Source organism: Schistocerca gregaria, chromosome 1 (genome assembly GCF_023897955.1).
Source record: "Schistocerca gregaria isolate iqSchGreg1 chromosome 1, iqSchGreg1.2, whole genome shotgun sequence".
NCBI lineage: Eukaryota > Metazoa > Arthropoda > Insecta > Orthoptera > Acrididae > Schistocerca > Schistocerca gregaria.
Genome location: NC_064920.1, coordinates 541,803,349 through 541,831,138, shown reverse-complemented (window position 1 = coordinate 541,831,138; position 27,790 = coordinate 541,803,349). Strand labels below are relative to the sequence as shown.

Genomic DNA, 27,790 nt, shown 5'->3' with positions numbered 1-27,790 from the left:
CGTTACTGATGTTGGCAACTGTTCTCAATTCGAATTCTGGAATATTTACTTTGTCTTCTTTTGTGAAGGCATTTCAGAAGGCTGTGTTTAGTAACTATGCTTTGGCAGCACCGTCTTCAGTATATCTCCATTTGTATCACACAGAGAAGGCATTTTTTCTTGCCACTAACATACTTCACCTATAACCAGAATCTCTTTGGATTTTCTGCCAGGTTTCGAGACAAAGTTTCGTTATGGAAACTGTTATAAGCATATCGCATTGAAGTCGATGGTAAATTTCGAGCTACTGTAAAAGATCACCAATCTTGGGGATTTTGTATCTGTTTAAATTTGGCATGTTTGTTTTGTTGTTTCTGTAACAGTGTTCTAACCCATTTTTTGTACCAAGAAGGATCACCTCCATCGTTTGTTAATTTATTTGGTATAAATCTCTCAATTGCTGCCAATACTATTTCTTTGAATTCAAGCCACATCTTGTCTGAACTTATGTTATTAATTTAGAGTGAGTGGAGATTGTCTCTCAGGAAGGTGTCAAGTGAATTTTTATCTGGTTTTTCGAATAGGTACATTTTTTGCTTATTTTTTGAGGATTTGGGGATTACAATATTCCAATCTTGCTACGACAACCCTGTGTTCACTCTTCCCTGAATTGGTTTTGATGCTCATTATTAACTCAGGATTATTTGTTGCTAAGTATGTTTTCATAACCGTGTACTATTCGTGTGGGCTCATGAACTAATTGCTCGAGATAATTTTCAGAGAATGTGTTTAGCACAATTTCGGATGATATTTAATGCATACCTCTGGAATTAAACATGTATTTTCGCCAACATATCGAGTGTAAATTAAAGTCACCACCAACTATCATCGTATGATTCGGGTAAGTGTTCGAAATCAAACTCAAGTTTTCTTTGAAAATTTCAGCAACTGTATCATCTGAATTGGGAGGTCGGTATAAGGATCCAATTATTATTTTATTCTGGTTGCCAACAATGACCTCTGCCCATACTAACTCACACAAAGTATTTACTTCAATTACGTGACAAGTTAGACTACTTCCAACAGCAACCCCACTGCCAACCATATTTAGCCTATCCTTTCGGAACACCGTTAGGTTCTTTGCAAAAATTTTGGCTGTGCTTATATCCGGCTTTAGCCAGCTTTCAGTGCCTATAATGATTTGAGTATCAGTGCTTTCTGTTAGCGCTTGGAGCTCTGGTACTTTCCCAAGACAGATATGACTATTTACAACTGTTATACCAATGGTTCTTGTATCTACATTTTTCCTGTGTTCAGCCTACTCCCTTTGTAACTGAAGCCCTTCTTGTCTTTTCTTGAGACCCTCTAACCTAAAAAACCACCCAGTCCACACCACAGAGCCCCCGCTACTCGTGTAGCTGCCTCCTGCATATAGTGGACACCTGACCTATTCAGTGGAACCCGAAACCCAACCACCCTTTGGCAAAAGTAGAGAAATCTGCAGCCTACATGGTTGCAGAACCGTCTGAGCCTCTGATTCAGACCCTCAACTCGGCTCTGTACCAGAGGTCCACAATCGGTGCAAATGATCAGCTCTGCTTTCATCTTGCAAGCAAGACTGGTAGCCTTTACCACTTATCTTAGCCGTTCGAAACCAGAGAGAATCTCTTCTGATCCAAAGTGACACACATCATTGGTACCGACGTGAGCCAGCACCTGCAGTTGGCTGCACCCTGTGCTCTTCATGGCATCTGGGAGGACCCTTTCCACATCTGGAATGACTCCATCCAGTGTGCACATGGAGTGCATATTGGATTTCTTACACTTCTTGTCAGCCAAGTCCCTCAGGGGCCCCACAACACGCCTAACGTTGGAGTCCCTAACTACCAATAATCCTACCCTCTGCGATTGACCAGATCTTGCAGGCTGAGTGGCTTCCTCTGAAACAGGACAGGCGACAGCATCTGGCTCAGTGACAGTGTCAGCCACAGAAAAACTGGGAGGCCTTATGTGCAGCCACCTGAGAAGTCTTTCGCCACCTGCTTCGCCCCAGGGTGACCTCCCACTCGACCACAGGTGAGGGGTCAGCCTCAGTGCGAGCAGTAACTATGTTGGCCATTGGTGAGGACCGATCGGAGGACTCTGACGTGCTGGACGTCCGTTGGATCCTGCGGCCGGCCCACAACAGTGATACCCATCCACTGCAGCCCCAAGCTGTGTAACCGAAGCCATCACAGCCTGATGCTGAGAGCGAAGTGTCACCAACTTGGCTCGCATCCGCACACAACAGTCACAGTCCCTGTCCATACTAAAGACAGTGGAAAACTAAACTATGCAGATAAACGTACTATCAGCACGTGCTGTGCAACTCTACTGTAGAACCTGACAAAAATGCACGAACTGGATGAACGGGTCCTCGGTAATGCTGATGATGACATTGACTAGAAGTCATCTGTTGATCATAGAGCACAATGTCAACTAATACTACTAACAGTGGCAACACTAGAAGAAGTGTGAAACATAGCTTGTACCAATGTAGTTACATTGTGAGGTTTGGTAATTTGTAACACATCTCTCTGGGCTGGATTATACAGCTCTAAGGTCTTTGTACTAACTTCTCTGTCAGTAGTGAGGCATATAATATCATGCGTGAAGGGTACCACATGTGTTGGGCCACACTGTTGAGAGGAAAAAGCATACTTATATGTCAAAATCCTACAAGACAGCAGCCCATACTGCTTAGGAATGCTGATGTTGCTCAAAACATTCATTAAATTGTAGTCTGGTCTCAGTGACATGGGTTTGACGACTGTAATAATCAGTCAGCAAATCAAAAACCTCAGAAAGACTCAAGCCACTAGGTTCCTAGAGTGAGCATAGTTTCTACACAACTGCATACAATTAGTTACTAGAAGACAGTAAGAGCGTGCACTGACATTTAGGGTCAGTTATTTGGCTTATATTGCAGTGAAACAAAAATGATGTTAATAGATCTCCAAACTCTTGTCTTGTCAAAACAAGCAAATGGTATAGGGGGGGGGGGGGGGGGGGGGGGGAGCAAGTAAACTGCAACTGCTGGCTGTTGTTTTTAGAGCAATTGTAACAGCAATTTCTGCTGTTGCTGGTGGAATTCCATGGTTTTTCCTGTTGTTGCTGGTGTTGCAGCTGTTGTTGGTGCTGCTGCTAGGAGTCCTACTTTTTTCTTGCTGTTGCACTTGCAGCAGTAGTTTAAACTCAGGATCCGTGTTCCACTGAAACAGTTGCATAGTGAGAAAGTTCTCATCACCACTTTTCTATCCTACTCTCCACAGATAGAACACAGTTTATGATCACTCACACTGGTGATAACAACTCGGAGACTGAAGCAGCAAACAGATGATCCCAGAGGTTGATGATGTCAGAGTACACAAAACGGATGCCTAACCATAAAACAAGTCCAGGGTATATCAGAGTTATTTTAAGCATATACAACATTCCAGGGAGCAATCCAAATCACAAACATAAAACAAGGAAGGTCAAAACTCAACTGTTCAAAGGCCCATAATTAAGGGCTTCAAAAACCAGTAAGAGACTGACCAGCAAGTGCCAAGCTAAGGCATGTAGAGGCAGTCTCACATCAGTGGACAGCTCCATGTGACATGCTTGCTACAGTGACGCCTTGGGCAGCAACACACTGCTGTTTGAGTATGTAGCCTGAGTATCTCTGACCTGTTTTCCACATCAATACTCAGGCTGCATGGGGAATCTGAATCAGGATCAGATACTAAAATGATTAAGCCGTGTCCCAGTTTATTCACTTCAATGAAACACACACAATGTGACTACTTTTACATCTACATCAACCTAAATACTCCACAAGCGACTGTACTGCACATCGTGAATGGCACGTTGTACCATTGCTAACCATTTCCCTTTCCTGTTCACTTGCAAACGGAGCAAGGGAAAAACAACCGTCTATTTGCTTCCATGTAAACCCTCATTTCTCTTATGTTGTCTTTGTGATCATTACACAAGATGTATATTGGTGGCATAGAATCGTACTGCTCTCTATCGCAAATGCTGGTTCTCTGAACGCTCTCAGTACTGATTAGGGAAAAGAATGTCTTCAACTCTCCAGGAATTACCATTTGAATTCACTTTTCATTTCTGTGATGCTCTTATCCTGATTGAACCTACTTACTGGTAACAAATGTAGCAGCATGCCTCTGACTTGCTTTGATATCTTTCTTTAATCTTGACGTGTATCCCAAATGCTTGAGCAATACTCCAGAATGGGTCTGGCAAGTGTTCTGTATGCAGTGTCCTTTATAGATGAACTATGACAAGCAGTCTTTGTCACAATTTCATAGTTCACTACTGGCAATACCTTTGTCTCTAATGAACATTGACAATTTAGGATAACATACTGGAGCCTATTACTTAAAAAGATTTCAAGCTACTGATGTACGAGAACTTATTCAATATTCCTTTGTTAACAGGCTAGTGTGTAGTGTTGTGCCAAGTAATTTCTGGAAATCTAGGAGTATGAAATCCGCCTGTTGCCCTTCAACCATGGTTTGCAGGGTATCATGTGAGAAAAGGCAAGTTACGTTTTTCACAAGTTGTGTTTTCTAAATACTTGGCAGTTTGTGGACAGAATCTTTTCTCTCCACAAGAAATTTATTAGATTCACACTTAGAATATTCTCAAGAATTTTGTCAGAAAGACATGAGGAGGAAGAGACTAGTGTTTAATGTCCCACAAGCTTGGATGAGGGAAGGTTGGGGAAGGAAATCAGCCGAGCCCTTTCAAAGGAAGCATCCCTGCATTTGCTTAGTGATTTAGGAAAATCACAGAAAACGTAAATCAGGATGGCCGGACTTGGGTTTGAACCATCATCCTCCCGAATGCAAGTTCAGTATGCTAACCACTGTGCCCACCTCACTCATGGGGGATGAGGGTTGTGAATGAGGGATATTGGTCTGCAGTATTGCAGGTGCACTAGGTAACAGATTAGCAATAAATGCATGTTAAGTGAAGGGCTAATGCCAAAGAGTATTTTCTGTAAATAGTGTGGGGATTTGATTTGGACCTTCAAATTACCTGTTTTTAACACTTTAAGTTGTTTTTCAGTACCAGTGATACTAATTTATGTGTCCTCTGTATGGAAGTTTGTGTGGTGTATGATTTTCTTGCATGAATGATTTTTTAAGTGTGAAATTTAAAACTTCAGCTTTCCCATCACTGTCCTTTACTGCCACAACAGGCTGGCTGCTAATTTATAATGGTGCAAGTTATTGTATGCCAACAACTAACATTGCATGATCAGAATACTTCCACACTACAGAAACTTTCTTTGAATAATTCTACAATTGTTACCTTGGAATCAGGTGCCTGGTAAAAATTTATGATGGTTAATTTTCATTCATCTAGACCGGTTACTCAGTCCTGATAACTTTGCAGTCGGACCCCATTTTACCTGGATACACACATTGTTTTTGTCAATTGCAATGAACCATCCCCATCCTATGATGTTTAATCAGTCTTTTCGAAATATGTTCCATGCCGTGATAAATGTTTTGGAGGTGCCTCCTTTGTAGTTCATCCAGCCCTCAGTTCCGTGTATGGGTATGACAGCTTTCCTGGAGAGCAGTGGATTCAGGGAATTTGTTATGAATGCTTTGTCAATTTTTTGTTAAAATCTTGATATTTGAAATATCTTCATTTTGTATGTGGTCTTATTTTGTTTGTTGTATATTGAATGGTGAATGTTCATCAAAGGACCCCTATCACTTGCCCTAAAAATGCAATCAGCACTTACTGTGCTTCCTGAACAGCTGCTTCCTTTCTATATTGCACACCATACTGTAGGTCCGAAAATGGGCAGCCAAGATGACCACAGAATTGATGGAGCATCTTGTTGAGATCCTTCTTTCAGCTCCAAACTGAAGGATCCCAATCAATTCTGTCAAATTGTAAGCTCTGCTTGTACCCTGCAAACAAAGTCAGCAGTCTTCATCAGTTTCACCAGCTGTCTGCAGGAACTGAGGATGGCCTTAGAACTAAAGTAACAGGCATCATTGGTGCCAACATGTTCCACAACTTGGCTTTCTCTCCATCCTTGGCATATCATCAAAACCATTCCATAAATCAAGAAGACATTTCACTTACATCATTGTGCAACATGTACTGATATAACAAAAACAAAATTTCTTTGTTATCAACACTAGCTCTGTGTAGGGATGAGAAATTTTCTCGTTTTGCTCATACTGGTTCTTTTTTGGCACTTCCTTGTGGCTGTCAGAACTATTTTGTTTATAAGGTTTATTAAATATTTTCAGACCTGTAAGAGTGAGTCAGCCATTCTCTGCACTTTTGTTGTAGCTAACTGCTAGATGGCACCATTCTCACTGCTAGATGGTGGCATTCCCTCTGTTTAATTCAGTTTTAAACATTACATCAGTTCACAATAAGTAATCAGTAAACAATTAGTAAACAATTAGTAATCAGTAAACATGACTATGGCTCTCTCCACTTGTGCTAATGAAAAACAGTTTGTTGTAATCTGCTCTTTTTTTGGTTTGAGTAACACTAACAAAAATCCATAGAACACTTTCAGCTCTATATGAGGGCAGCATTTTACCGTGGGCAAATGGATTGCCAGAGCATTTAACAGTGCACAAGCAATGGAACAGGCTTGAAGAACAATGAAACAGCAGGGTCCATCCACGTTCATTGCTAATGCCATCATTGAACAAGGCTGATTGACTGATAAGTGACTGTCAATGAAGTCACAAACCATGTGGGCTTTGGTCATGGTTCTTCATGGGAAATAATGCATAATAGATGTAACTTTCATAAGGTTTGTGTGATATTGGTACCAAACTAAGGGGAGAGCACAAGAGCAACTGATTGAGTATATATCAGAGCCCATGGGACTGATAAACTAATGTACATGAAACTTTTCAGGAATTAATCATCACTAACATTAAAATATGATTATTACAACTGATACCGTTATAATAAATATTTTAAAATTTTGGTCACTTGGAGAATCTCCCACGACAGTATGTCATCCAGTATTAATGTACTATAGATTCATCACTTCCAACTAGAAAGCAAATACCAGATCACAAAATAGCAACATCTTCATTGGTGTGTCATTAGTTTGTTTCACTAAAATTCATGTTAAAGAGGCCAACAGTTTGCATCCAGTCAAGAGGCAAAGGAAGTGGTGCATACATGACTTGTTGCTCAACTGAATACTATTTTTTGTTCCTTAGGTCATTAGAAAACTTGTGCAGTGATGGACAAAGTGCCTCAAAGATCTGGATGAAATCCGGGTGATCAAAAAGTCAGTATAAATTTGAAAACTTAATAAACCACGAAATAATGTAGATAGAGAGGTAAAAATTGACACACATGCCTGGAATGACATGGGGATGGTGCTGGACAGCAAAATGTCAGTGACTGTGCATGACAATCGCGTATAAAAGGAGCTGTAATTATAGAGAGAATCAGATGCGCCAGCAGTCGCAGCATGTTGACGTTATCTGAAAAGGACATTTTAGTGAAGCTGTATTATCAGAATGGGGAATGTGCTAGTTCAGCGTTATGATCCTATTGCCAAAGGAAGGGGATTCGAATGGGTAAAGGTCCGTTGACAAATGCAGCTGTGGCGAGAATGATTTCGAAGTTCGAAGGCATGAGTTGTTTAGACGATAGACCCCATAGTGGCCGACCAAGCACAATGCGTAATGCTGCTGAGACACTTCAGGAAGAAATGGAGACTGTAGCGGGTTCATCTATGCATGGGGAAGTCAGCGCTCGTGCAGTCACACGTCGCACTGGCATTCCATACACTATTGTTTGGTTGGCACTTAGGCGTACCCTCCAATACTACCCGTACAAAATCCATCGGTGTCATGAACTGTTACCTGGCGGTGCGAAGCCCATTTCGTGCTCTGAGGGTCTGTCAACACCCACAACTGCAGAATTTGGGCTACCGAAAATCCTAGATCTGTCGTGGAAACTCCATTGCATGACGAGAAAGTCACGGTATGGGTTGGATTTACCACATCCACCGTTATCGGGCGTTTTTCTTCGTGGAAATGTGTGATTCTGGTTTTATAACTGCTACCATGATGGGTGAGAGGTACGCCGATATGTTACAGAATCGCATCATCCCCAGCCTGGCTGATAAAGACCTGCTGGAACGTCATGCTTGGCCTCCCAGGTCCCCAGACCTCGGTCTGTGTGATTATTGGCTTTGGCGTTACCTGAAGTCGCAAGTGTATCGTGATCGACCGACATCTCTAGGGATGCTGAAAGACAACATCCGACTCCAATGCCTCACCAAAACTCCGGACATGCTTTACAGTGCTGTTCAAAACATTATTGCTCGACTACAGCTATTGTTGAGGAATGATGGTTGACATATTGAGCATTTCCTGTAAAGAACATCATCTTTGCTTTGTCTTACTTTTTTATGCTAATTATTGCTATTCTGATCAGATGAAGCACCATCTGTTGGACATTTTTTGAACTTTTTTTTTTCTTCTCTCTCTCTCTCTCTCTCTCCTCTCTCTCTCTCTCTCTCTCTCTCTCTCTAATAAACCCCATGTCATTCCAAGCATGTGTGTCAATTTGTACCTCTCTATCTACATTATTCCGTGATTTATTCAGTTTTTCAAATTTATACTGACTTTTTGATCACCCGGTATTTTAAAAAATAATGTCATTGTAATTGTTTTTGCTGCTGCTGTAACAAATTACACACATAAAAAAAAGTTTTTCATCGCCTCAGTTCCAAGAGTTCTGGAACATGTACAGAAATTTGGATTAGAGACCAACATAAACATTATTTCTGCCCTTTTTATTGCTCATGAAAACAACACATTGCATGTTGCACCACTATACAGCGAGACCTTCAGAGGTGATGGTTCAGATTGCTGTACACACTGGTACCTCTAATACCAAGTAGCCCGTCCTCTTTCATTGATGCATGCTTGTATTCATCGTGGCATACTATCTGCAAGTTCATCAAGGCACGGTTGGTCCAGATTGTCCCAATCAATGGTGATTTGGTGTAGATCCCTCAGAGTGTTTGGTGGGTCATGTCGTCCATAAACAGCCCTTTTCAATCTATCCCAATGTGTTTGAAAGAGTTCATGTCTGGAGAACATCTGACCACTCTAGTCGAGTGATATCGGTATCCTGAGGGAAGCCATTCACAAGATATGCACTATGGGGGCGTGAATTACCATCCATGAAGACGAATGCTTTGCCAATATGCTGCCGATATTGTTGCACTATTGGTCGGAGGATGGCATTCACATATCGTATGGCCATTATGGCACCTTCCATGATGACCAGCGGTGAACGTCGGTCACACATAATGCCACCCCAAAACGCCAGGGAACCACCACCTTGCTGGAGTCGCTGGACAGTGTGTCTAAGGCATTCAGTCTGACCGGGTTGCCTCCAAACATGTCTACAACTATTGTCTGGTTGAAGACATATGCAACATTCATTGCTGAAGAGAACTTGTTGCCAATCCTGATCGGTCCATTCGGCATATTGTTGGGCCGATCTTTACTGTGCTGCATGGTGTTGTGGTTGCAAAGATGGACCTCGCTGTGGACGTTGGGAGTGAAGCTGTGCATCATACAGCCTATTGTGCACAGTTTGAGTCGTAACACGACATTCTGTGGTTGCACGAAATGCATTATTCAATATGGTGGCACTGCTGTCAGGGTTCCTCCAAGCCATAATCCATAGGTAGCAGTTATTCACTGCAGTAGTAGCCCTTGGGTGGCCTGAGCAAGGCTTGTCATCGACAGTTCCTGTCTCTCTGTATCTCCTCCATGTGCAAATAACATTGCTTTGGTTCACTCCGTGACACCTGGACACTTCCCTCGTTGAGAGCCCTTCCTGACACAATGTAACAATGCAGACCATCTAGGCATGGTTGAACTACAGACAACACAAGCTGTGTACCTCTTTCCTGGTGGAATGACTGGAACTGATTGGCTGTTTGACACTCTCTGTCTAATAGGTGCTGCTCCATTCATGGTTGTTTACATCTTTGGGTGGGATTAGTGACATCTATAAACAGTCAAAGGGACTGTGTCTGTGATACAGTATCCACAGTCAACGTCTATCTTCAGGAATTCTAGGGGTGATTCAAAACTTTTTTTGATGTGTGTATAAAAGCTGTTTTCAGATACTTAGTGACTTACTTTCTGTTATTCTGCTATATTTGTGCATAGTCTCATCTCTCAAAGATTGTTGGCAATGTCTCTCATAGTTTAATTCTTTATGACAATAGTTTCATTGAGAGTTGTGGGAATTATATTTGGGAATCTGGTAGCAGCAGTGCACAGAAATGCAGGCTAGTTTTTAGAATTTTCAAAACTTTTTATACTGTTTTTTATTGAAAAGGAAGAAGGAATAAAGTGAAGAGGAGAACACTGAAATGAAAAAAATGTTAGTGACGTAAATGGTTAACTTGTTGGTTTCTAGGTGAATTATTCTCTGTTTTAGTTACTTTTGTTTACCATTTTTTCCCTTTTCATTTTTCTTAGATTTTTTTCCCCTGTTTTTTAGTATTGTATCCATCTTTAACAACAGGAGTCCTTCTATAATGAAATAATAGGCAACCAGTTGCATATAAGAAATTTAATTTCTTGGCTGGTTTTGGGCACTTAGTGCCCTTCTTCGGAAGGTCCAGTCACATGTTCCAGCCTCAAAATGCGCTCCACACTTTGTTTTTGCCGACAGGTTCCCTACTTTGTTATGTTTCCTCTAAGAAGAGATTGCTATTTGGAAGACAGTTAAATGTACTTTCATGCTGCATGTTCTTAGTAGCCCTTTGCTTTTTCATTTGTTAGAGATTACAGTATTCGGTAAAATATTGTCAACTGCCACTTCAGACTTTTCTTATAATAAGAAAGGTAAGGCTGACTTACACTCAGATGTTGAAGTGCTCTCCAGAGTGCTTTACAAGGCATTATCTGATGGGAGATATATCCTGGGAACTGGCTCACACAACAACTTATATGGCGGTGTTCACACCAGCTTTATTTTTTTATTCATATACAATGGACTGACAAATGTGAACATCATATCAATAAACAAAAAATAATCCCAGGGACAAAGGGAGACTGAACATTCGGCCTTGGATTTGTGTTATGATCATTACGCGGAAAAACATTTTTTTGTAAGGGAAATGGTGAATCGTGTGCTTTGAATAAAAATCCTTCTATAATTTATCAAAAGGTTTAGACTCGGGAATATAATGTGTGGTTAATAGTAATGTGGCCAGTAACACATCAAAAGAGGGTGTGAGAACTGTGGTAATCAAAACAGAAACTAAAAGATGAAAGGGTGCTGGCCAGTGAAATTTGTTGATGCAAATTAGCACAATTAAATTTGGTTATATAATTTGTAAGACATGTAGGTAGTATAATTTCTATATATTTATTACATTTTTACATATCCTTTACAGCATATGTTGGTACACATTTTCCCACCATCGAGCGCAGCAAAGTGAAGCAGGTACTGGCATACAAGTGTAAAGAAAGTGCTGCTGCGCTGAGGGTACGTGGATCTAAACTCCTTGGACTCAAGTAAGCATCTAGTTTTAGTGTTTAATATATTAAGAACAGAAGTAGTTTCCAGGCTCTTGTTAGATTTCTTGAGTTTGTTCTGCTTTGTTCACTATTTTACAATAATTGTGTTAACCATATGTCCCACAAAATTTTTCCATTCTATTCTTTATATGAATATCTGGCAGACGCTCTTGACCCACATCTGATCCGTGATCCATAGCTCCAACCTTCTTTTAACGGTGGCAGGAGGAAAAGAGCATACAACCCAGACAACATCTTTGTTTCTTCAAAGGTAGCTGTACAGTGTATGAAGACTGTAGGAGAGCCCATCCCCCGTGCACAACATAGACCTGTCATATGCACTGTGAGTCCTGTAGTAGTGCCTGAAGTGGTACCATTCAAGAGGAGGTTTAACTTCAAGAAGGCTGACTGGCAGACATTCAGTGAAGAGCTTGACTCAAAAGTGATAAATATTCCACCGCAACCTGAAATGTATGAAACCTTCATCAAATGTGTCCAACAAATTTCGAGGAAAACTTCCGAGAGGATGCAGAACTCAGTATGTTCCAGGCATGTCCAGTGATGAAAAACTTTTGTTAGAAAGATACCAAACTCTCTATAAAGATGATCCATTTGCAGAAGAAACAATCCAAGCTGGTGGACTATTGCTGCAAGCCATTTCAGCAACTCCCAAGGCCAAGTAGAGTAACCTGGTAGAGAACCTCAACATGAAGCTGAACAGTAGACAAGCCTGGAAACTGCTTAAAAACCTGAGAGGCGACTCTGTAATATCACAAGACAATTTTACGAGTGTGACTCCTGATACAGTGGCAACCCAGCTCCTGTGGAATGGCAAAATAAAAGGAAGGATGCCCCAAGACGCTCTTCTGCATGATCCAGAAACAGATCATTATTTTCTTAGGGCTCCCTTCTCCATGGCTGAACTTGAAGCTGCCATCTCCAGTTTGAAGATGCATAAGGCTGCAGGTGTCGATGACCTTAGAATTGAACAGATAAATAACTTCAGCTGTAAAACGATGGAGTGGCTACTAAGCCTAATGAACACTTGTTTTGCCAAGCTACACATCCCCAAAATGTGGTGAAAGTCTCGATCATTGCAATACTTAAGCTTGGGAAGGAACCAAATGATCCAAAAATTTATTGACCTATCTCCCTTTTATGCCACGCCTTCAAGATATTAGAATGGCTGGTACTTGACCGAATCAGTGCCACCCTCAAAGTGAAGTTTATATCCCACAACAAACAGGCTTTTGTGTTGGCGAATCATGCTGCAGTCAGATCTTGAATCTAACGCAGCACATCTAGGATGGTTTTGAGTGTGGTGAGATCACTGGAGTCGCTTTTGCTGATCTAACAGCTGCGTGCGACATTGTGAATCATAGGAAACTGTTAAAGAAAGTGTATTACCTTACTAAGGACTACCAACTAACACCCCTTATTAGCACCTTCCATCAGAACAGTAGGTTCCAAGTTTCATTACAGGGTAAGAGGCAAACACAGAAGAATGGTCTCTCCCAAGGCAGTGTGCCTGCTCCAGCACTGTGCAATATCTGCACAAATGATCAGCCAATACCAGCAAGTACTAGGCTCTTCATCTATGCTGATGGCACAGCAGTAACTGTTCAGGGGCAAACCTTTAAAGAAGTAGAGGGAAAACTGCCTCTAGCAAAGGATGAACACTCCAATTACTATGATACCAACCACCTGAAGCCCAATCCCGGTAAAACTCAAGTGATCACCTTCCACTTACGAAACAGGGAAGCGCAGCAAAAGCTAGACATCAGATGGTGAGGAGAGCAACTGAAATATTACCCAACACCAGTGTACCTAGGTGTCACACTGGACAGGGCTCTAACGTACAGGCAGAAATGTCTAAACGTAAACAGAAAGCTATTGCTCACATGGGATACTTAAGAAGCTGATTGGCAACAGTGGGGAAGCCAGTCCACACCTCCTAAAGACTTCTGCACTTGCACTTTGTGTATCAGCCGCTGAGTATGGTGCTCCTGTGTGGATCACTTCAGCTCATGCTAAGCAAGTCAATATTGCGGTCAATGATTCAGCAAGGATCATCTCAGGATGCTTGAAGCCAACTTCATTTCAGAAATTGTATCTGATTGTTGGAATAACACCACCCAACGCGTGGAGGGCCATTGTTGCAGACAATGAGAGAACAAAGCAGGAGAATGACCGTTAACATCCTCTGTATGGTCATCAGGCAGCAAGATCCCACCTTAAATCTCGCAAGAGTTTCCTTGCTAGGACTTTGCCAATGAAGGGAGCACCAGTGACAATTCGTCTTGCAACATGGAAGAGCTCACTGCCTGTAGACATCTCTCCAAAAGAACAACTAGCTCCTGGCACAAACCTACAATACCCTGTATGAAGGTCCCTCAACTGCCCAAGAATTGGCATCCCCTGACCAACCTGAAGAAATGAGGAATCCTTCCAGCGAGTGCTGACACCTTATGCAACTGTGGGGCTGAAGAAGATCCAAGCTCCTGCTTGTATGCCCCCTCCTGGACAACCCATGCACAATACAAGATATTTACAAAGGAAATGACAAAGGTATCACAGCTGCTATTTTTTGGAAATGCTGACTGGACACACAAATGAATGATGAATAGAGTTAAGAAAATGAAGATCTGATATGGTTGTGGCATAGGAATAAGTTATTTATTAATACTTGACTTCAAAATATTGAAAGATCTTAAGTATTCCATTGAGGAAAATGTGGTCATTGCAAAATGCAGAATGGAATGTAGTATGTATTTGATGGGTACTACTAAGTAGACAGAAAGAACTGAAAAGCAGGCAGTCCCATAGGAATGATGAGGAGTTTATTAAGATGATCCTACTGGTATCTGTGAATCAAAGAATAAGCATTAGCATGTGATCTATTCCTGAACTCTTTTCTGTTTAAACAAATACTATTTCTGTTTCCCATTCAAATATTAGTAATTTTACAATAAATATCTATTTCTTAAACAGGTGACAGAGTTTGTAAAACATTATAACACAACTTGTAGGATGTTCTGTTCTGTTTAACATAATGTTCTGTTTCATGGAGTGGATTGCATCCTCCTCCTCCTCCTCCTCCTACTACTACTATGACGCCATGGAAGAGTTCCTTTTTGTAGACAATGTCTTCAACTTTGATGAGAAAGTCGTTCCCTAACTGTATTAATGTACACTTTGCAGACCTCATCTTTCACCAACCATATATAAACAATTATTTTGGAGGATACAAGGACTGTTATAAGTTTAATCATTGAAGTCTGTTACTATTGTCAACTGTTGATGGGCTTTTATTCTAAGGCAAAAGTTCTACCTTTTACATATGAACATATTTAAGGTCATTTAACAGAGTAAACAAATACAGCACCATTCTTACTTGTTTTCCATGCTATGCTGAAATCTCTTTATTTTCTTTGAACGAAGATAGTAGCTGGAGAAATAGTACTGTTCTGTGGATAATGTGTTGTCGTCACCAATACAAAAATGTTTGCAAGAAGTGGATTGTAAGGTCCTGTAGCTTAAGCATTTAATATCACTGGAGGATACCAACTCAGTTTAGTGTTGGAAGGCTATGATTTGATTGATAATTCATAAGCATTATGGATATTAACAGGACTCTGTAAGAAAACTCAGTCATCAAAACTAACATGTGGCTCTCAGTAGAAGTAGTTTCCACTATAATGTTTTAATAGTGTGGTAGATTGCAGATATACTAATCAAAGCCTACATCTGAATTAATAACTGCCCATAGTTGTATCTTTGAAGTTACATTTAATAACAATGTACCATGTAACAGTTTTTGGCAGGCCCCAATTGAACAGTCTGTAATAGACTACCAATACAAAGAACACACCTAATGGCCCCCACCCCTCTGAGTCCACCCTCTCTCCTTTTGCTCTTCAGTTTATTAATCTCACATCAGAAAAAGTACCACTTCATAAATGGCTCAAGGCTCGTCAATCAGTTTTACTGAATTAGCAAGAGATCATCCATTAACAAGTATTCCAGTATTTTGGAACACAAATTGCACACTTTATTTGTTAATTAAGAGAAACTGAAGGCGTGTGTGTAATATAACTCACCAAAGTATATGCCAATATCACTGAACAATATTTTTTTCTGAAATTACTTACATCTTACAAAACAAAACACACTTTTGCTCACCATTTTTACTAAAGGTATGGAAGTTATGTTAGTGGTACTGGAAACTTCAGTTAAGCATATGTTTCTTTTATAAATAGTTTATTGAAATATTAATGAAGTATCAAAATGCATAAAAATAATTTGCTGTACTTGTCCCCAAGCACGAGAGAAGGTTTTTAATTACTTCATCTGTGAATATTGCCTGTAGGTATCCAATAATTTGATATTAAGACCGTTTCAGTTTCTCATATGAATCCTACAGTATTCGTCTGAAACAGAGTCAACTGGAGCTTTTCTTTGTTTCAGTGAACTTCAAGACCAGTAGCACCTGTCTGCACTCAAACCTGGATACTCTGATAACATTTATAGTCTATAAACAATAGCATGCCTTTGTAACAGCTGTCAATAATCACAACTGTACGAGGTGTTTTGTTCTGAGATTCTGTAAACTATGATACTTGAACTTGGTTCATTTGCACCTATTTTAAGTTGTTAACATTGTTTTATATTAGACTATTTGAGCAGTTACACTGCATTTATCATTTTTTATTCTATCTAGTTTATGTTTAATTATCTCTCTAGCTATTTGGCCATGTCTGTTTTCAACATGCATTATGTCACTGTGGATGTACCAGGCACATCTCAGTCTGTATTATGTGACAAATTAAATATTATTTGCCTTCTGAGACTGGAGAGAACAGGTTTTTAATATAGATATGTAATGTGCATTAATGTAGCAACAATTATGAACATCAGAAAGATCTCAATGTTGCTACACTGGAAATGAGTTTTGTGGCTCAAATTAAATAATAATAGTAATAATAATAACAATAATAATCATATGAAATGTGCCTTACTGAACTGTCTTTTCCCTGAGTAGCAGGGCTCAACTTGATTAAAACATTCCATCATGTTTTTATATCTGAATAATACTGGTAGCTATCATATGATCATAAATTGAGGTATGATGAAATGTTTTTGCTCTGTAGTTAGAACTTTTTGTTAACTTCTGATAAATTTCTACTTTTTTAATGGGAAAAAGTTGGAAAACTCTATGTTTTAGTGTGTAGGCACTATTTAGCATGTCCTGTTGTATTTGGATCCATCATTGTAGTGACAGTATGTTAGGGAGGTGATTGTAGTACTTAATCTGGAGCAGTTCATTTCTGAATGAAAATAACCAGTTCAGCTGCTATATGATGCCAGTATAAAGGAAGTAATTTTAAGTTTTCAGATGTCTGCATGCTGATTCTTTCATTGTGAAAAAAAAACACTGTGCATTGATAAAATAAAAAAGAAGGCTTATTTGAATTGCCATTGGCTTATCTTCCTAAGTTATTGGGAGATGCCTATTCAGATAAGGCACCATACATATTTCATTGGAAGTGTTTCATATTGGTCATTTATTCCCTGTGTGAGACCTTGTATACATCTTAAATATAATGTTCTTTGCGTTCCATTTGTATGTATCAGACTGAGTGAAATGTTATAAATGTTCCTGAGTTGTGTAGTTGCTATTGTTTGTATACATATAGGATTGTCACACTTCATTTGTGAGTACTATTTTGACTGGGAAGAAGTTAGTTGACAAGCATAAACCTGAAGATAGTACTGACTGATCAGTAATTTTCTGCATTTGTTTCTACTTGGGGACACTTCCATTATTTTAATGTTTTAAAATACCAATTTTATTGATTAATGTTAGATTTCAACATTCCTCTTTTACTGGCAGAAGTTCAGATGTGTATGTTTTATATTGGTGTGGTTTAACACTGTCATTGTGGAGTATTTATATCGAATAGTAGCAATGCCAACTCTTCTCTATAAGAATTAAATCTGAATATGAAAGACAAGTGTTAAGCTTGAGGTCAGACAGTTGAAGTTACTGGGAGATATTAAAGACCATAGATATGGACTGTATCCATGAATAAAGAGAGCTCAAGCAACAGGCTGGGGTAAAGTAGTTGGCATGATGAGGCATGTGAGTATAACTTGAGGAAAAATGACAGTAGCGATGACAAATCTGTAGCAGTAGAGTGCTTACAGTAGTAGGCATCATGGGGCATGTGGTTTTAACTTGAGAAAAAAAAAATGACAGTAGCAGTGACAAATCCAGAGCTGTAGAATGCTTGGAGAGTCTTCAAGCCTTCATAAAACTCACTCTTCAGGCTCACTCAGACTAGACTGCAATTCGTGAGTACAATGAACCTATGCACAATGTGGTCACACAGCTCTGTGCTTTGTTAGTCCCAGTATTCTGTTAGGCAAGAAAATGAATCTATGTATATCGTATAATCACTGTGAAGGGAAAGATAAACCTGAAGTTTGAAGAATGTAAAAGCAGGTGTTCTTCGCCACTTATCCATAATTCCACCACCATGCTAGATCCACTCCACACACACACACACACACACACACACACACACACACACACACACACACACAGAGAGAGAGAGAGAGAGAGAGAGAGAGAGAGATGTTCTTGTTGCAAGAGCTCCTTACTGGGACTTAGTTATTCATTGTTACTGTTCATGATTAATGTCATAAATGTTACTATTTGCTGCTCACCTAATAGTGATTATACAGGTCCAAGATGACGAATGCCGTTGGGTTTTCCTATCTGATAATACTGAGCAAGATGACACAGTTGTTAAGGTTTAGGGCTCATATTCAGTTCACCTTGCCATGCAGATGAAAATTTTTGCACAGTTTCCTTCAATCAGTTGATACCTTGGTGGTTCACTGCCAATATCCAATATCCTTGTTCACCAATGTCCTATTTCATCTTGTGCTCCTTTTCTCTCCTCTTTTTTGTTTACTGTATACATATCCCACAGCGAAGACCAATAACACAATTTTTCATTGTTTAATGTAAATTTTCTGCTTCTTCAGTGATGTAAGTGTTCATTTATTTCATAGAATTTGCATTTAGCAGCTAGGTGAAAAAAAATTTCAGCCACGATCAGTTTTTCTTTTATAGTCAATGTATGTGGGATATTCAATAATTGATACAAACTGTTGAGAAAAAAGGAGAATAAAAATGTATTCAGTGGCAGTTAAATTTGTGCTTCATTTGAATATAATCTCCACCAGTCTTAAGACATTTTACATTTTTCCCACAGCTCTGCTGCCTTTCTAATTCCAGTAGTGAAGAATATTGACTTTGTTATCTGAGTCTTTTATGCGCAGTGCATCTGCTCATCTTACAGCTTTGCTGTCTTCTAACTTGGTACTGTGTAAAACTGTTTTAATGGTCAGATCAGATGAAAATTGGATCGGTTAGAGGCCAGGATTGTATGATGTATGTGGCATCTGCCAATTCAAATTTTCTGTCCTCGTTTTCAGGGAATTTTAGGAATGGTCATTATCATGCAGCAATTTTATGAGTTTGTAATTCCTGCCACCACCTTTTACATATTACAGTAATAGAAATTCTTCTGTGGGATAGAAAGAGTTGTCAGGGGGAAACTTTTTCAGTTTATTTTCGTTTTACTTTGTTGTCTGTCAGATATTTTATATCACTCGGTAAGTGATCAAAAATTGTTGTTGCAGTATTGTGCACCACTTTATGTGCTAAAGACAACCTTAATGTGGAGTAATGACTGTCATTATTTCGTCTAGTGTTGCAATTATGTACACCACTGATCCTTTTGAAATGTAGTGGGGTGTTTACAAGAAACTTCAGTAGGGAATAAATATATACTGTTAAACTGTAGTCTGTATGCCAATCTCCTTAAACATATGTCTACAAGATGGCCATGGGTGAGCACCTCATTTTATTCTTACAGCACATTTATGGGCAATTAAAACCTTTGTTAAAGACGAGTTACCCTAGAACATTATTCCACATGACATTATTGAATGAAAATATGCAAAATATTTCAATTTACTGATTTGTGTGTCCTCAAGAAGCGTTAGTGGGCAAGTCAAAATGATTCCATTGAAGTTTCTTATGTTTGAATTCAGGGTAACAGAGGAAATTCCAAATGCAACCTCAGGCTGTAACACGCTAGAAAGTCATTACCAACCACTAAAATCTGTTGTTTGAGTGCGTAACAAATGCAAGCATGAATGTCTTTTGAACTCGAGTCAGTTGTCTTGGACCAATCTTGAGTATGATTAATTATAATTATGTTTATCATGAATGACTAATAATAATCAGTAGTTTTCCCAGTAACTCATTGTCCCTCATATGCCACAAGAGACAGTCGTTTGTGTGTCACATATGACTATTATTTTCATTATTAGCATAGGGTATGAGGAAACAATTGACCTCTTCTCAAGCACATTTAACTTACTGACCTTGATAACATTTAGGCTTCATGTAAGCTGCTGCTGCTAAGTTATTTAACTATGATATTAATTACACTAATTTAAAATTGTAGAAAATGAGACATCCAACAGTAAGAAGACATGTTGTCTGTGCACTACTGCACAGTGGGGGAAATAAATCTAATGGCAACCACTTCTTCACTATTTGGGCAGTGCCAAATTAGAAATTTCTATTATTTCAACCCCCAAACTACAATACTTATGGGCATAGCAGGTTAATATGTGTCAAATCCCACTACCTGTAGTTGAAACTGTTTTTTCTTTAGAGGGAAAGAAGTAGACCAAGGTAGTGCTGCACCACTTGATTTTTCTCTGGTATCAAAATGCATGTTACACTACTGCACATCATATACATAACTTTTTGTAATGAACGTCTTTTAAGGCAAAATGCCATTACAATAGAATTATTATTATTATTTTTAGTGCACCAGTTTTCAGCTGTATGTACATTTCAGATTTGGTTTAGTAATCACACTCATGAATCTTCAATTACAGCTAAACTAATGTGATTTAAATTATATTTCTGAACACTTTAATCTTGTTGTGTTAATCTGTGCTGCATTTTCTTTAGCTAAATATCATGTACCAAATTTCCATCAGTAGTTTGTATCCTACAATTTGGTTTTATCTTAGTTATCCTATATTTGTTTATTTTGTTTCCTTTCGATTTGGGAATATTAATCCTCCATTATACGTATCATGTGTCAGTCATGCAATTTTTGCAGAAAAATGTGAAGTTTATAAATGTATGTCCATTTTGCTTTTATTAGACTCAGTGCTGAAATGAGGGTCACTGTAGGTAGGTTAAGTTGTTACACTCATTAAAAGTTTCCTATTTGGTTACCATGTTGGTGCCTGACTGCCACTAAATTAGTTTTCCTCCCATGATCCTTTTGTAGTCTTCAAGGAAGTCTAGAGTGTTTTGGAATAAAATGTGTCAGGTTCCTTGCCAGATTTGCTGTAGAATACCACAAGAATTCCACTGTAAATATTCCAGTCAACTGAATATTTTTTTTAGTTGGAGAGTTTTGTAAGAATAACTTAATCTGAAATTAATGCTGTAGGAAAAGATTTACTGTAAAGAAGATATGATAAGTTGTAGACAGGGACAATTAAAAGACATTTATTCAAGCAGACCCGAGTGCCAGATATGGTAATCATGTGTGCATGAAGTATACCTGCTTGTGTGTATGAATGGTGTGTTTCTCTTTTTTTGATGAAGGCTGTGGCCAAAAGCATTATGTAAGGGTCTTTTAATTGTGCCTATCTGCAACTTAACATGTCTTCTTTAAGGTAAGTAGCAATGTATCTTTTCCTACATTGTTGGTATTTCTACCTGGAGTTTCCATTGTTTAGTCTGAAATTAACTACCCTCATTTCAGTATTTGCACTTGGAAATACTTGTATGTATATGGTAAGTTACTGTTCTTTTTCTTGTGCCTTTGTCTTGCATCTATACACAGTCAGCATGGTTATAAATGCATTTAGTAGGGTTAATTTTAAGGGGTGTCTTAATGCCCTTTCTGTTGCCACTCGTTACCCCCAGGACAGAGTGTGTGTACACCAACTGTCTGCGTGGGGTATTAATCTTGTGAAAGTTTTCGAAATGTTTTTGAATCATAAAACTGCAGTGGGATTTTGGTGACTAGCCCAGTATTGACTTAGGCTGATGTAGTAAACTGCCTAAAAACAATATCCAGGCTTGCCGGCATACCGACCCAAGTCCTTAATCCACCAAGCAGATTCGATCTGGGGCCAGCATATGTGACCATCCCAGAAGCAGCACTTCAAGATGCACTGCTCTCTGTGTGGTTTGTATTGTAAATTCTTCATGCACAATTTTATGTTTATCTGACTTTTTGAGGCTGGTTTTTTTATGCATCTCACCTTTTCATTCTCATTGCCTTTGTGATTTCTCCTTCATCCTTATTTTACCCAGCTCCCACATTTGTTTCATGTTTTCCATATTTGTCTTTTGCACATTTTGTGTGTCTGAATTTCAAGGAGTGCTATTAAAAGTTGGTATCAGTAGTCACATAATGTCATCATCGGTTAACCATTGCTGTGTTTAATCAAGCCATGAACACACTTCTCAGATATTTCAGCACTATTTCCTTTGAGGCTGTTCAGTTATTAGTCTTTCCTGTCTCTTAGTTACTGTTGTTACTTATATTTGATATTTTACCGAGCTCCCACATTCGTTTCATGTTTTCCATATTTGTCTTTTGCACATTTTGTGTGTCTGAATTTCAAGGAGTACTATTAAAAGTTGGTATCAGTAGTCACATAATAGCATCATCGGTTAACCATTGCTCTGTTTAATCAAGCCATGAACACACTTCTCAGATATTTCAGCACTATTTCCTTTGAGGCTGTTCATTTATTAGCCTTTCCTGTCTCTTAGTTACCGTTGTTACTTATATTTGATCAGATTTTATACACAATTCATCAGTTATTTCCACAGGCTAGCTTAACATATCAGTTCATCAGGGGTTTACTTTGTTTGCTCATTAAAAAAATGGAAGCTCCAATGTACTGTAAAAATCAGCCAAATATTGATTAACCTCTCTATTCTCATTAAGATCTTCATATCAAGTAGTATGTAGTAAACCTTATTGTATCAAGAAATAATTTTCCTACAAAACTTTTGAATCATAGAATTGGAATTAGTTTTGAGCTAATGAGATAAAACTCTTTATATTAATATTTATTAACAATTTTAACCTGGAATGCTTTTAAGTGGTTTGTGGGTATAGAATGATTGTGCATAAAAATAAAAGTGAGTGTTTTCAAGCAAAGAGTACAATTTGTGTGGTCGGCTTATCTGCCCCTTCCAATGAATAAGACACAGTAATGATTAGGGACGCTATTTATGTCTTAAAACTATAGGTACCATGTGAACTTAATATTTTGTGTGGCATGTAGGAAAAATAGATCTTTTCAAGTTAAGAGTGACACATTTCCTTCAGTCAGTTTGGTGGGCTTAGCTCCTCATTCCAGTGAATAAGACAGATAATAATACATTACATTATTTGTGTACAAAACAAAACTGTGGCACTTTTTAAATATAATTTTATATAACACACTATATTTAAATACCCTAGTTACAGAAAACTCTACAATATTTTACATAGTGTCTCCTGAGGTTGACCATTCCAAAATAACAACATAAAAGTCAGACACTTCATTGCTTTCTTAATATCTTCAAGTTTCTTTGCATTATTTGGGACATGGCCTTGTGAATGTGCTCCTGGCATAGACAGTTGGATATTTTGTACTGTTGGCAACATCACTCTATGCTCTTGCTATGACTGCTCCTGGGTTTACTGGTTTCACTCTGTGAAGGACTCGTAACCATTTTCAAACAACATCAAAATTATACAGGTTGAATACCTCGTGTATAAACACGAGATCTGCTTCCTTTTTCTGCAGAGTGCCGTACTACCACCAACTCAATTTCAGAAAAACTGTGACATTATGCCATTTTCCAATTCCTGACTCAATTTTGTTAGAAGTGTATGCAATATGGGAAGAGAAGTAAGTAGTATACGGTTAGAAAAAGACATTTAGTTACATATGTCAAATGAAAACTTTCTTAGTTTATAGAATCAGATCTTCATATCTAATTCAGATACCTCTTTGTCATTGCTGGTATTATAACTTCATACTTACTCTCCTTTCAAGTTCTCAAAAACAATGCTGTTGCCCATATCATCTGAGGAACTAAAAGTGACAGATATGAATGCATAACCTCACCTCACTACCCCAAGAATACTTCTGCTGTTGTGTCCAGTGTGTGGCAGGAACAGTGGCCACTACAAAGCAATAATTACGTCAATATTAATATAATAGATTTTCTGTAGAGGAGTAAAATACCTAAATCTGTGTAGTGTTGATCATCATCTTATCGGAATGAGAAAAAACGGAGGGTGGTTTGTGTCATGTATACGTAGTGACAGGAAGACTGAATAACTGTTAACTTTATTGACAACTCAGACTCAAAACCATTTTCTCATTTACAGTAGTGAAATATTACATTTGTTCAACTCAACTTTACCCGCTGTAGTTGTTGTGTATTGTTTTATCAACTGTTAATCTGACTGCATGATATAAATGTGCACTTTGTCCCTTACTTGTTCAATAATAATAATAATTTCAAGTGTTTCAATGGCCTGGTGCAAGGCTTTCAGTTAGATGCCACTTTGGCAGTTTGTGTTTCCCTAACCTATCCCATTTATCCAGCCAGGGAAAGGGGACCTACAGTTTAATGTGGAATCCAAACGTGTCATTTCTGGTGACTCCTCACATCATTGAGAGGTGAAGGCTAGGTTAATATTTGGACTGAAAAATCTGTGACCCAACCAGAATTCAATTGCTGCAACCTCATGGTTTCCAGGTACACACTTTACCACTTGATCACTAGGTCTGACTACTTTTTCAATTATTAGTAAAAAGTCTCTCTAGTTTAATCTGTATTTCATTTCATTCTTTGGATTGATATGACTTTGTGTAAGTACTTGTGAAGCGGAATGCATACATCTGAAATCATGAACTACTCCAAAGAGCTCCAGTAATACAGACCAAAACAAATCTGAGATGAGCAATGAAATACTTTGACAGAATTCTGAAAGGTGTAGATACTCAGTTTTTTTCATGTGTAGCTTATAGTAAGCAAACATACAGACATTGTGGTGATGGCTTTAAAATGTCTTCCTAGATTTTTGGAAGATCTGATATCCAAGGTGTTGTGCATTTTTTTTTAGAAATTACTATTTGTGTTTTATATTACATAAAAAATTTATTATTTATAAATGTAATATGTTCTCTTTCTGTGTTTCATATCTGTGGTATCTTTGAAATGTCATGTTCACATTTAGTGTTCAATTCCGTTTTGTAAAGAAACCAAAGGAAAAGTGCAAGTGTTTCGCAATGAATTGTGGGAACTTATGTTTTGCATTTGTTCCAGAGCATTTATGCTTCTCACAATTTGGGGCTGTTGCCATAAAAATATTCATTAGTTACCAGATACTGTACAGGTTAGACCACAATTTTATTGCAAATGGTCTGTTATCATGCATGTCAAGCAGCAGACTTTATTATTTACTGTAGGTTTAGTAGATGAAGAGAACTATGTATATTTAATTTTGCAACCTCTAAAAAATATAATATCTAAGTACTGTATTTGACTCATACCTTTAAACTTTGAAATCTTAATAAAGTTTTCCAGTTTGTAATATTGTGACATTAAACAATCTTAAACATGTGATCTAAAATTGTCAGAAATTTTGAGAATTGTTTAGTAGAACAATAAATTAATAGACCAGTTTTTCTTTCAAAACATTTTAGTGGTACAATGAATCTTGCTGTTACTAGATGTTATAAACTGTTGACTAAATTGTAGAAAATATTTCGTCTTGTATCATGTTGTATATATTGTTATGTGCTGAAATTAATAAACTTTGTTAAAATACAAGAACTGACAAAAGGGTTAGTGTCTCATTAGTATAGAGTTGAAATATGTGTATTAAACATTCATAGTAATATGTAAAGCAGTACATTACTCATGTTAATATGTATATATTACAAAATTTTAACATAAAATTTCTATTTTGTATGCTTCAATCAGTTTTCATTTATCATGGATGGAAATATATTATGAGATTGCAGCCTATCTGTAACCTGCATTTTTATTGACTCTTCCATACTAAATGTTTATAGTATGTGAAAAATGAGTGCTATACATATTGAAATACATCTTAATATATGGCTTTCTTGTAAAAATCCCCATGACAGGTGGTTGTAATCTTAATGTAACTATGGTCTATTTTTATGAGAAATTGCTGTACATTATCAGTTCTAATAACGTAACTGCATCATGGGCACAAAACATTGAAAGTGATTGTCTTCATTAGTACAATGGCAAGTCAAGAAGTAAGTTCCCTAAGTGTAACTGAATATGCCTCAATAAAAAAAAGAAATTACCATTTTTATGTTACTTCCACTTTTTTTGTTTTTTGTATTACTACAAAAGTTATTTATGCATTTGGTATAGTCTAAAGTGGAATTTCGCATTCCAGTAACAAAAACTGGTCCACACTGAGTATAAGAGTGTTGGGCCTCTTACCTTGTGACTAGACTAATAACCAAGAATGTTCACAATTCATGTTCTATACAACAAACAAATTAGTTCAGAAAAGTACAAAATAAGTCTGTCACAATGTACTTTTCTGTATGTTGAATATGCTTTCAACACCTAGCTTTGGAATAATTTGTTGTACACATGATGATCCTGTTGTAAATGACTTCCTATGGCACTCATATATTGCATTCATCATTTTGTCCACTTTCATCTTCACTACAGTTGAATTCCTCTCATCCCTCTCAGCCTGAGTGACCAGGCCTTCCTTTTTAAACCTCCTCAATCCATCCCTCCCTACTAATAGGGATAATAATGCCATCTCTTGTATAAAAAAAGATACAATGCAGAAACCACATAAACTTTGAGAAATGTGCGCTAAAATAGGCATGTGGCAAGATTTGCTACATATGCTGGTGTAGAGCAATAATCAAGAAGAAAATGAGCTCCAAGACCTCATCACCTGTTATTGGTGATTTCTACCCAGCACAGTTTTTGGGCTGGAAAATTGATGGTGCAAGACTTTGACAAACTCAAGGAGTATTTAACACTTTTCTCTCAAAGCATACCTCATGAGACTTACGAAGATTCACACAATTTTTTATCATACGTAGTAGACTAAGAAGGAGAAGAGACGTTTACTTCTTGCCCAGTGAGGCAACAAGATTCACAGATGGCATTCTGTTGATAGTGAACTGGAAATGTACATGCTGGTTGATCTGCAATATCATGCAATGTATGAGAAAGAATTCATGTCATTTCATTTGAGACCTATGATTCAACTGATCTGGGTAGATTATAATAAGTGCATCCGTAAGCCATAGGTTAGCATCAGCGGTTTCTGATATAAAAGCTTAAGAATTGATTTCCGACGAGCAACATAAATTTTTTTCTGTCAAGGGAAAATCTCAGAAGGTATCAACAGAGCCTCTTGACAGTTAATGGGAAGCTTTTTGAGAAAATAAGCAGTAAAAAGTAAATCTGAGTTGCAAATTACTTAAATGCTGTTCAGTGCATATTGAACGATACTGTGTGTAAATAGTGGATCTGTGTAGTCACAAATGTCCTAGAACATAAAATCTGATGTGACAAACTCTAATTTAATTTTCATATTGAAAGAAAACAAGAAACATAAAAATGAATGATCTAGACAAAGTGTTTTCAGATCTATGTTTATAGTGTAAATTCTTGGCAGGCCACAGTATATAGCCACAGTATATAACTGCTGGCAGCAGTGGTCACGGCAATGTATGGTCATGAGAAGACCAGGCTCCAGATGGCCACATGGCACTACTAAGAGGCAAAAACATTGTATTTGGCTTATGGTGCATTGTGCTACATCTGAAGGAGCAATTTCAGGAACAGCTGGCACCACAGTGAGACAACAGACTGTTACAAATTGGTTACTTCAAGGACAGCTCCAAACCAGTCACCCTGTAATTTTCATTCCAATGACCTCAAATCGCTGCCATTGGGAACTTCAGTGGTGTCGAGTGAGAGCTCATTCAAGGGCAGTGTGGTGGTCTGTTATCTTTACTGATGACAGATGGTTGTACGTCGGTGCCAGTGA

At 38.2% G+C, this 27,790-nt stretch overlaps 1 protein-coding gene across 5 annotated transcripts in view; it reads left to right on the top strand.

Moving 5' to 3' along the window:
• The window catches only part of LOC126355719 (protein abrupt-like), a 269,896-nt gene that overhangs the window by 192,972 nt on the left and 49,134 nt on the right, over positions 1-27,790 (top strand). For 4 of the 5 annotated variants that reach the window (XM_050006114.1, XM_050006090.1, XM_050006098.1 and 1 more), the window contains 2 exons: positions 11,468-11,588; positions 16,059-26,079. The exons of the other annotated variant lie outside the window; for it this stretch is intronic. In XM_050006114.1, coding sequence (XP_049862071.1) covers positions 11,468-11,588; positions 16,059-16,077 — 140 coding nt within the window. In that variant the 3' untranslated portion in view covers positions 16,078-26,079. Of the gene's footprint in view, positions 1-11,467; positions 11,589-16,058; positions 26,080-27,790 lie in introns of those variants that run through there. 5 annotated transcript variants of the gene reach the window in all.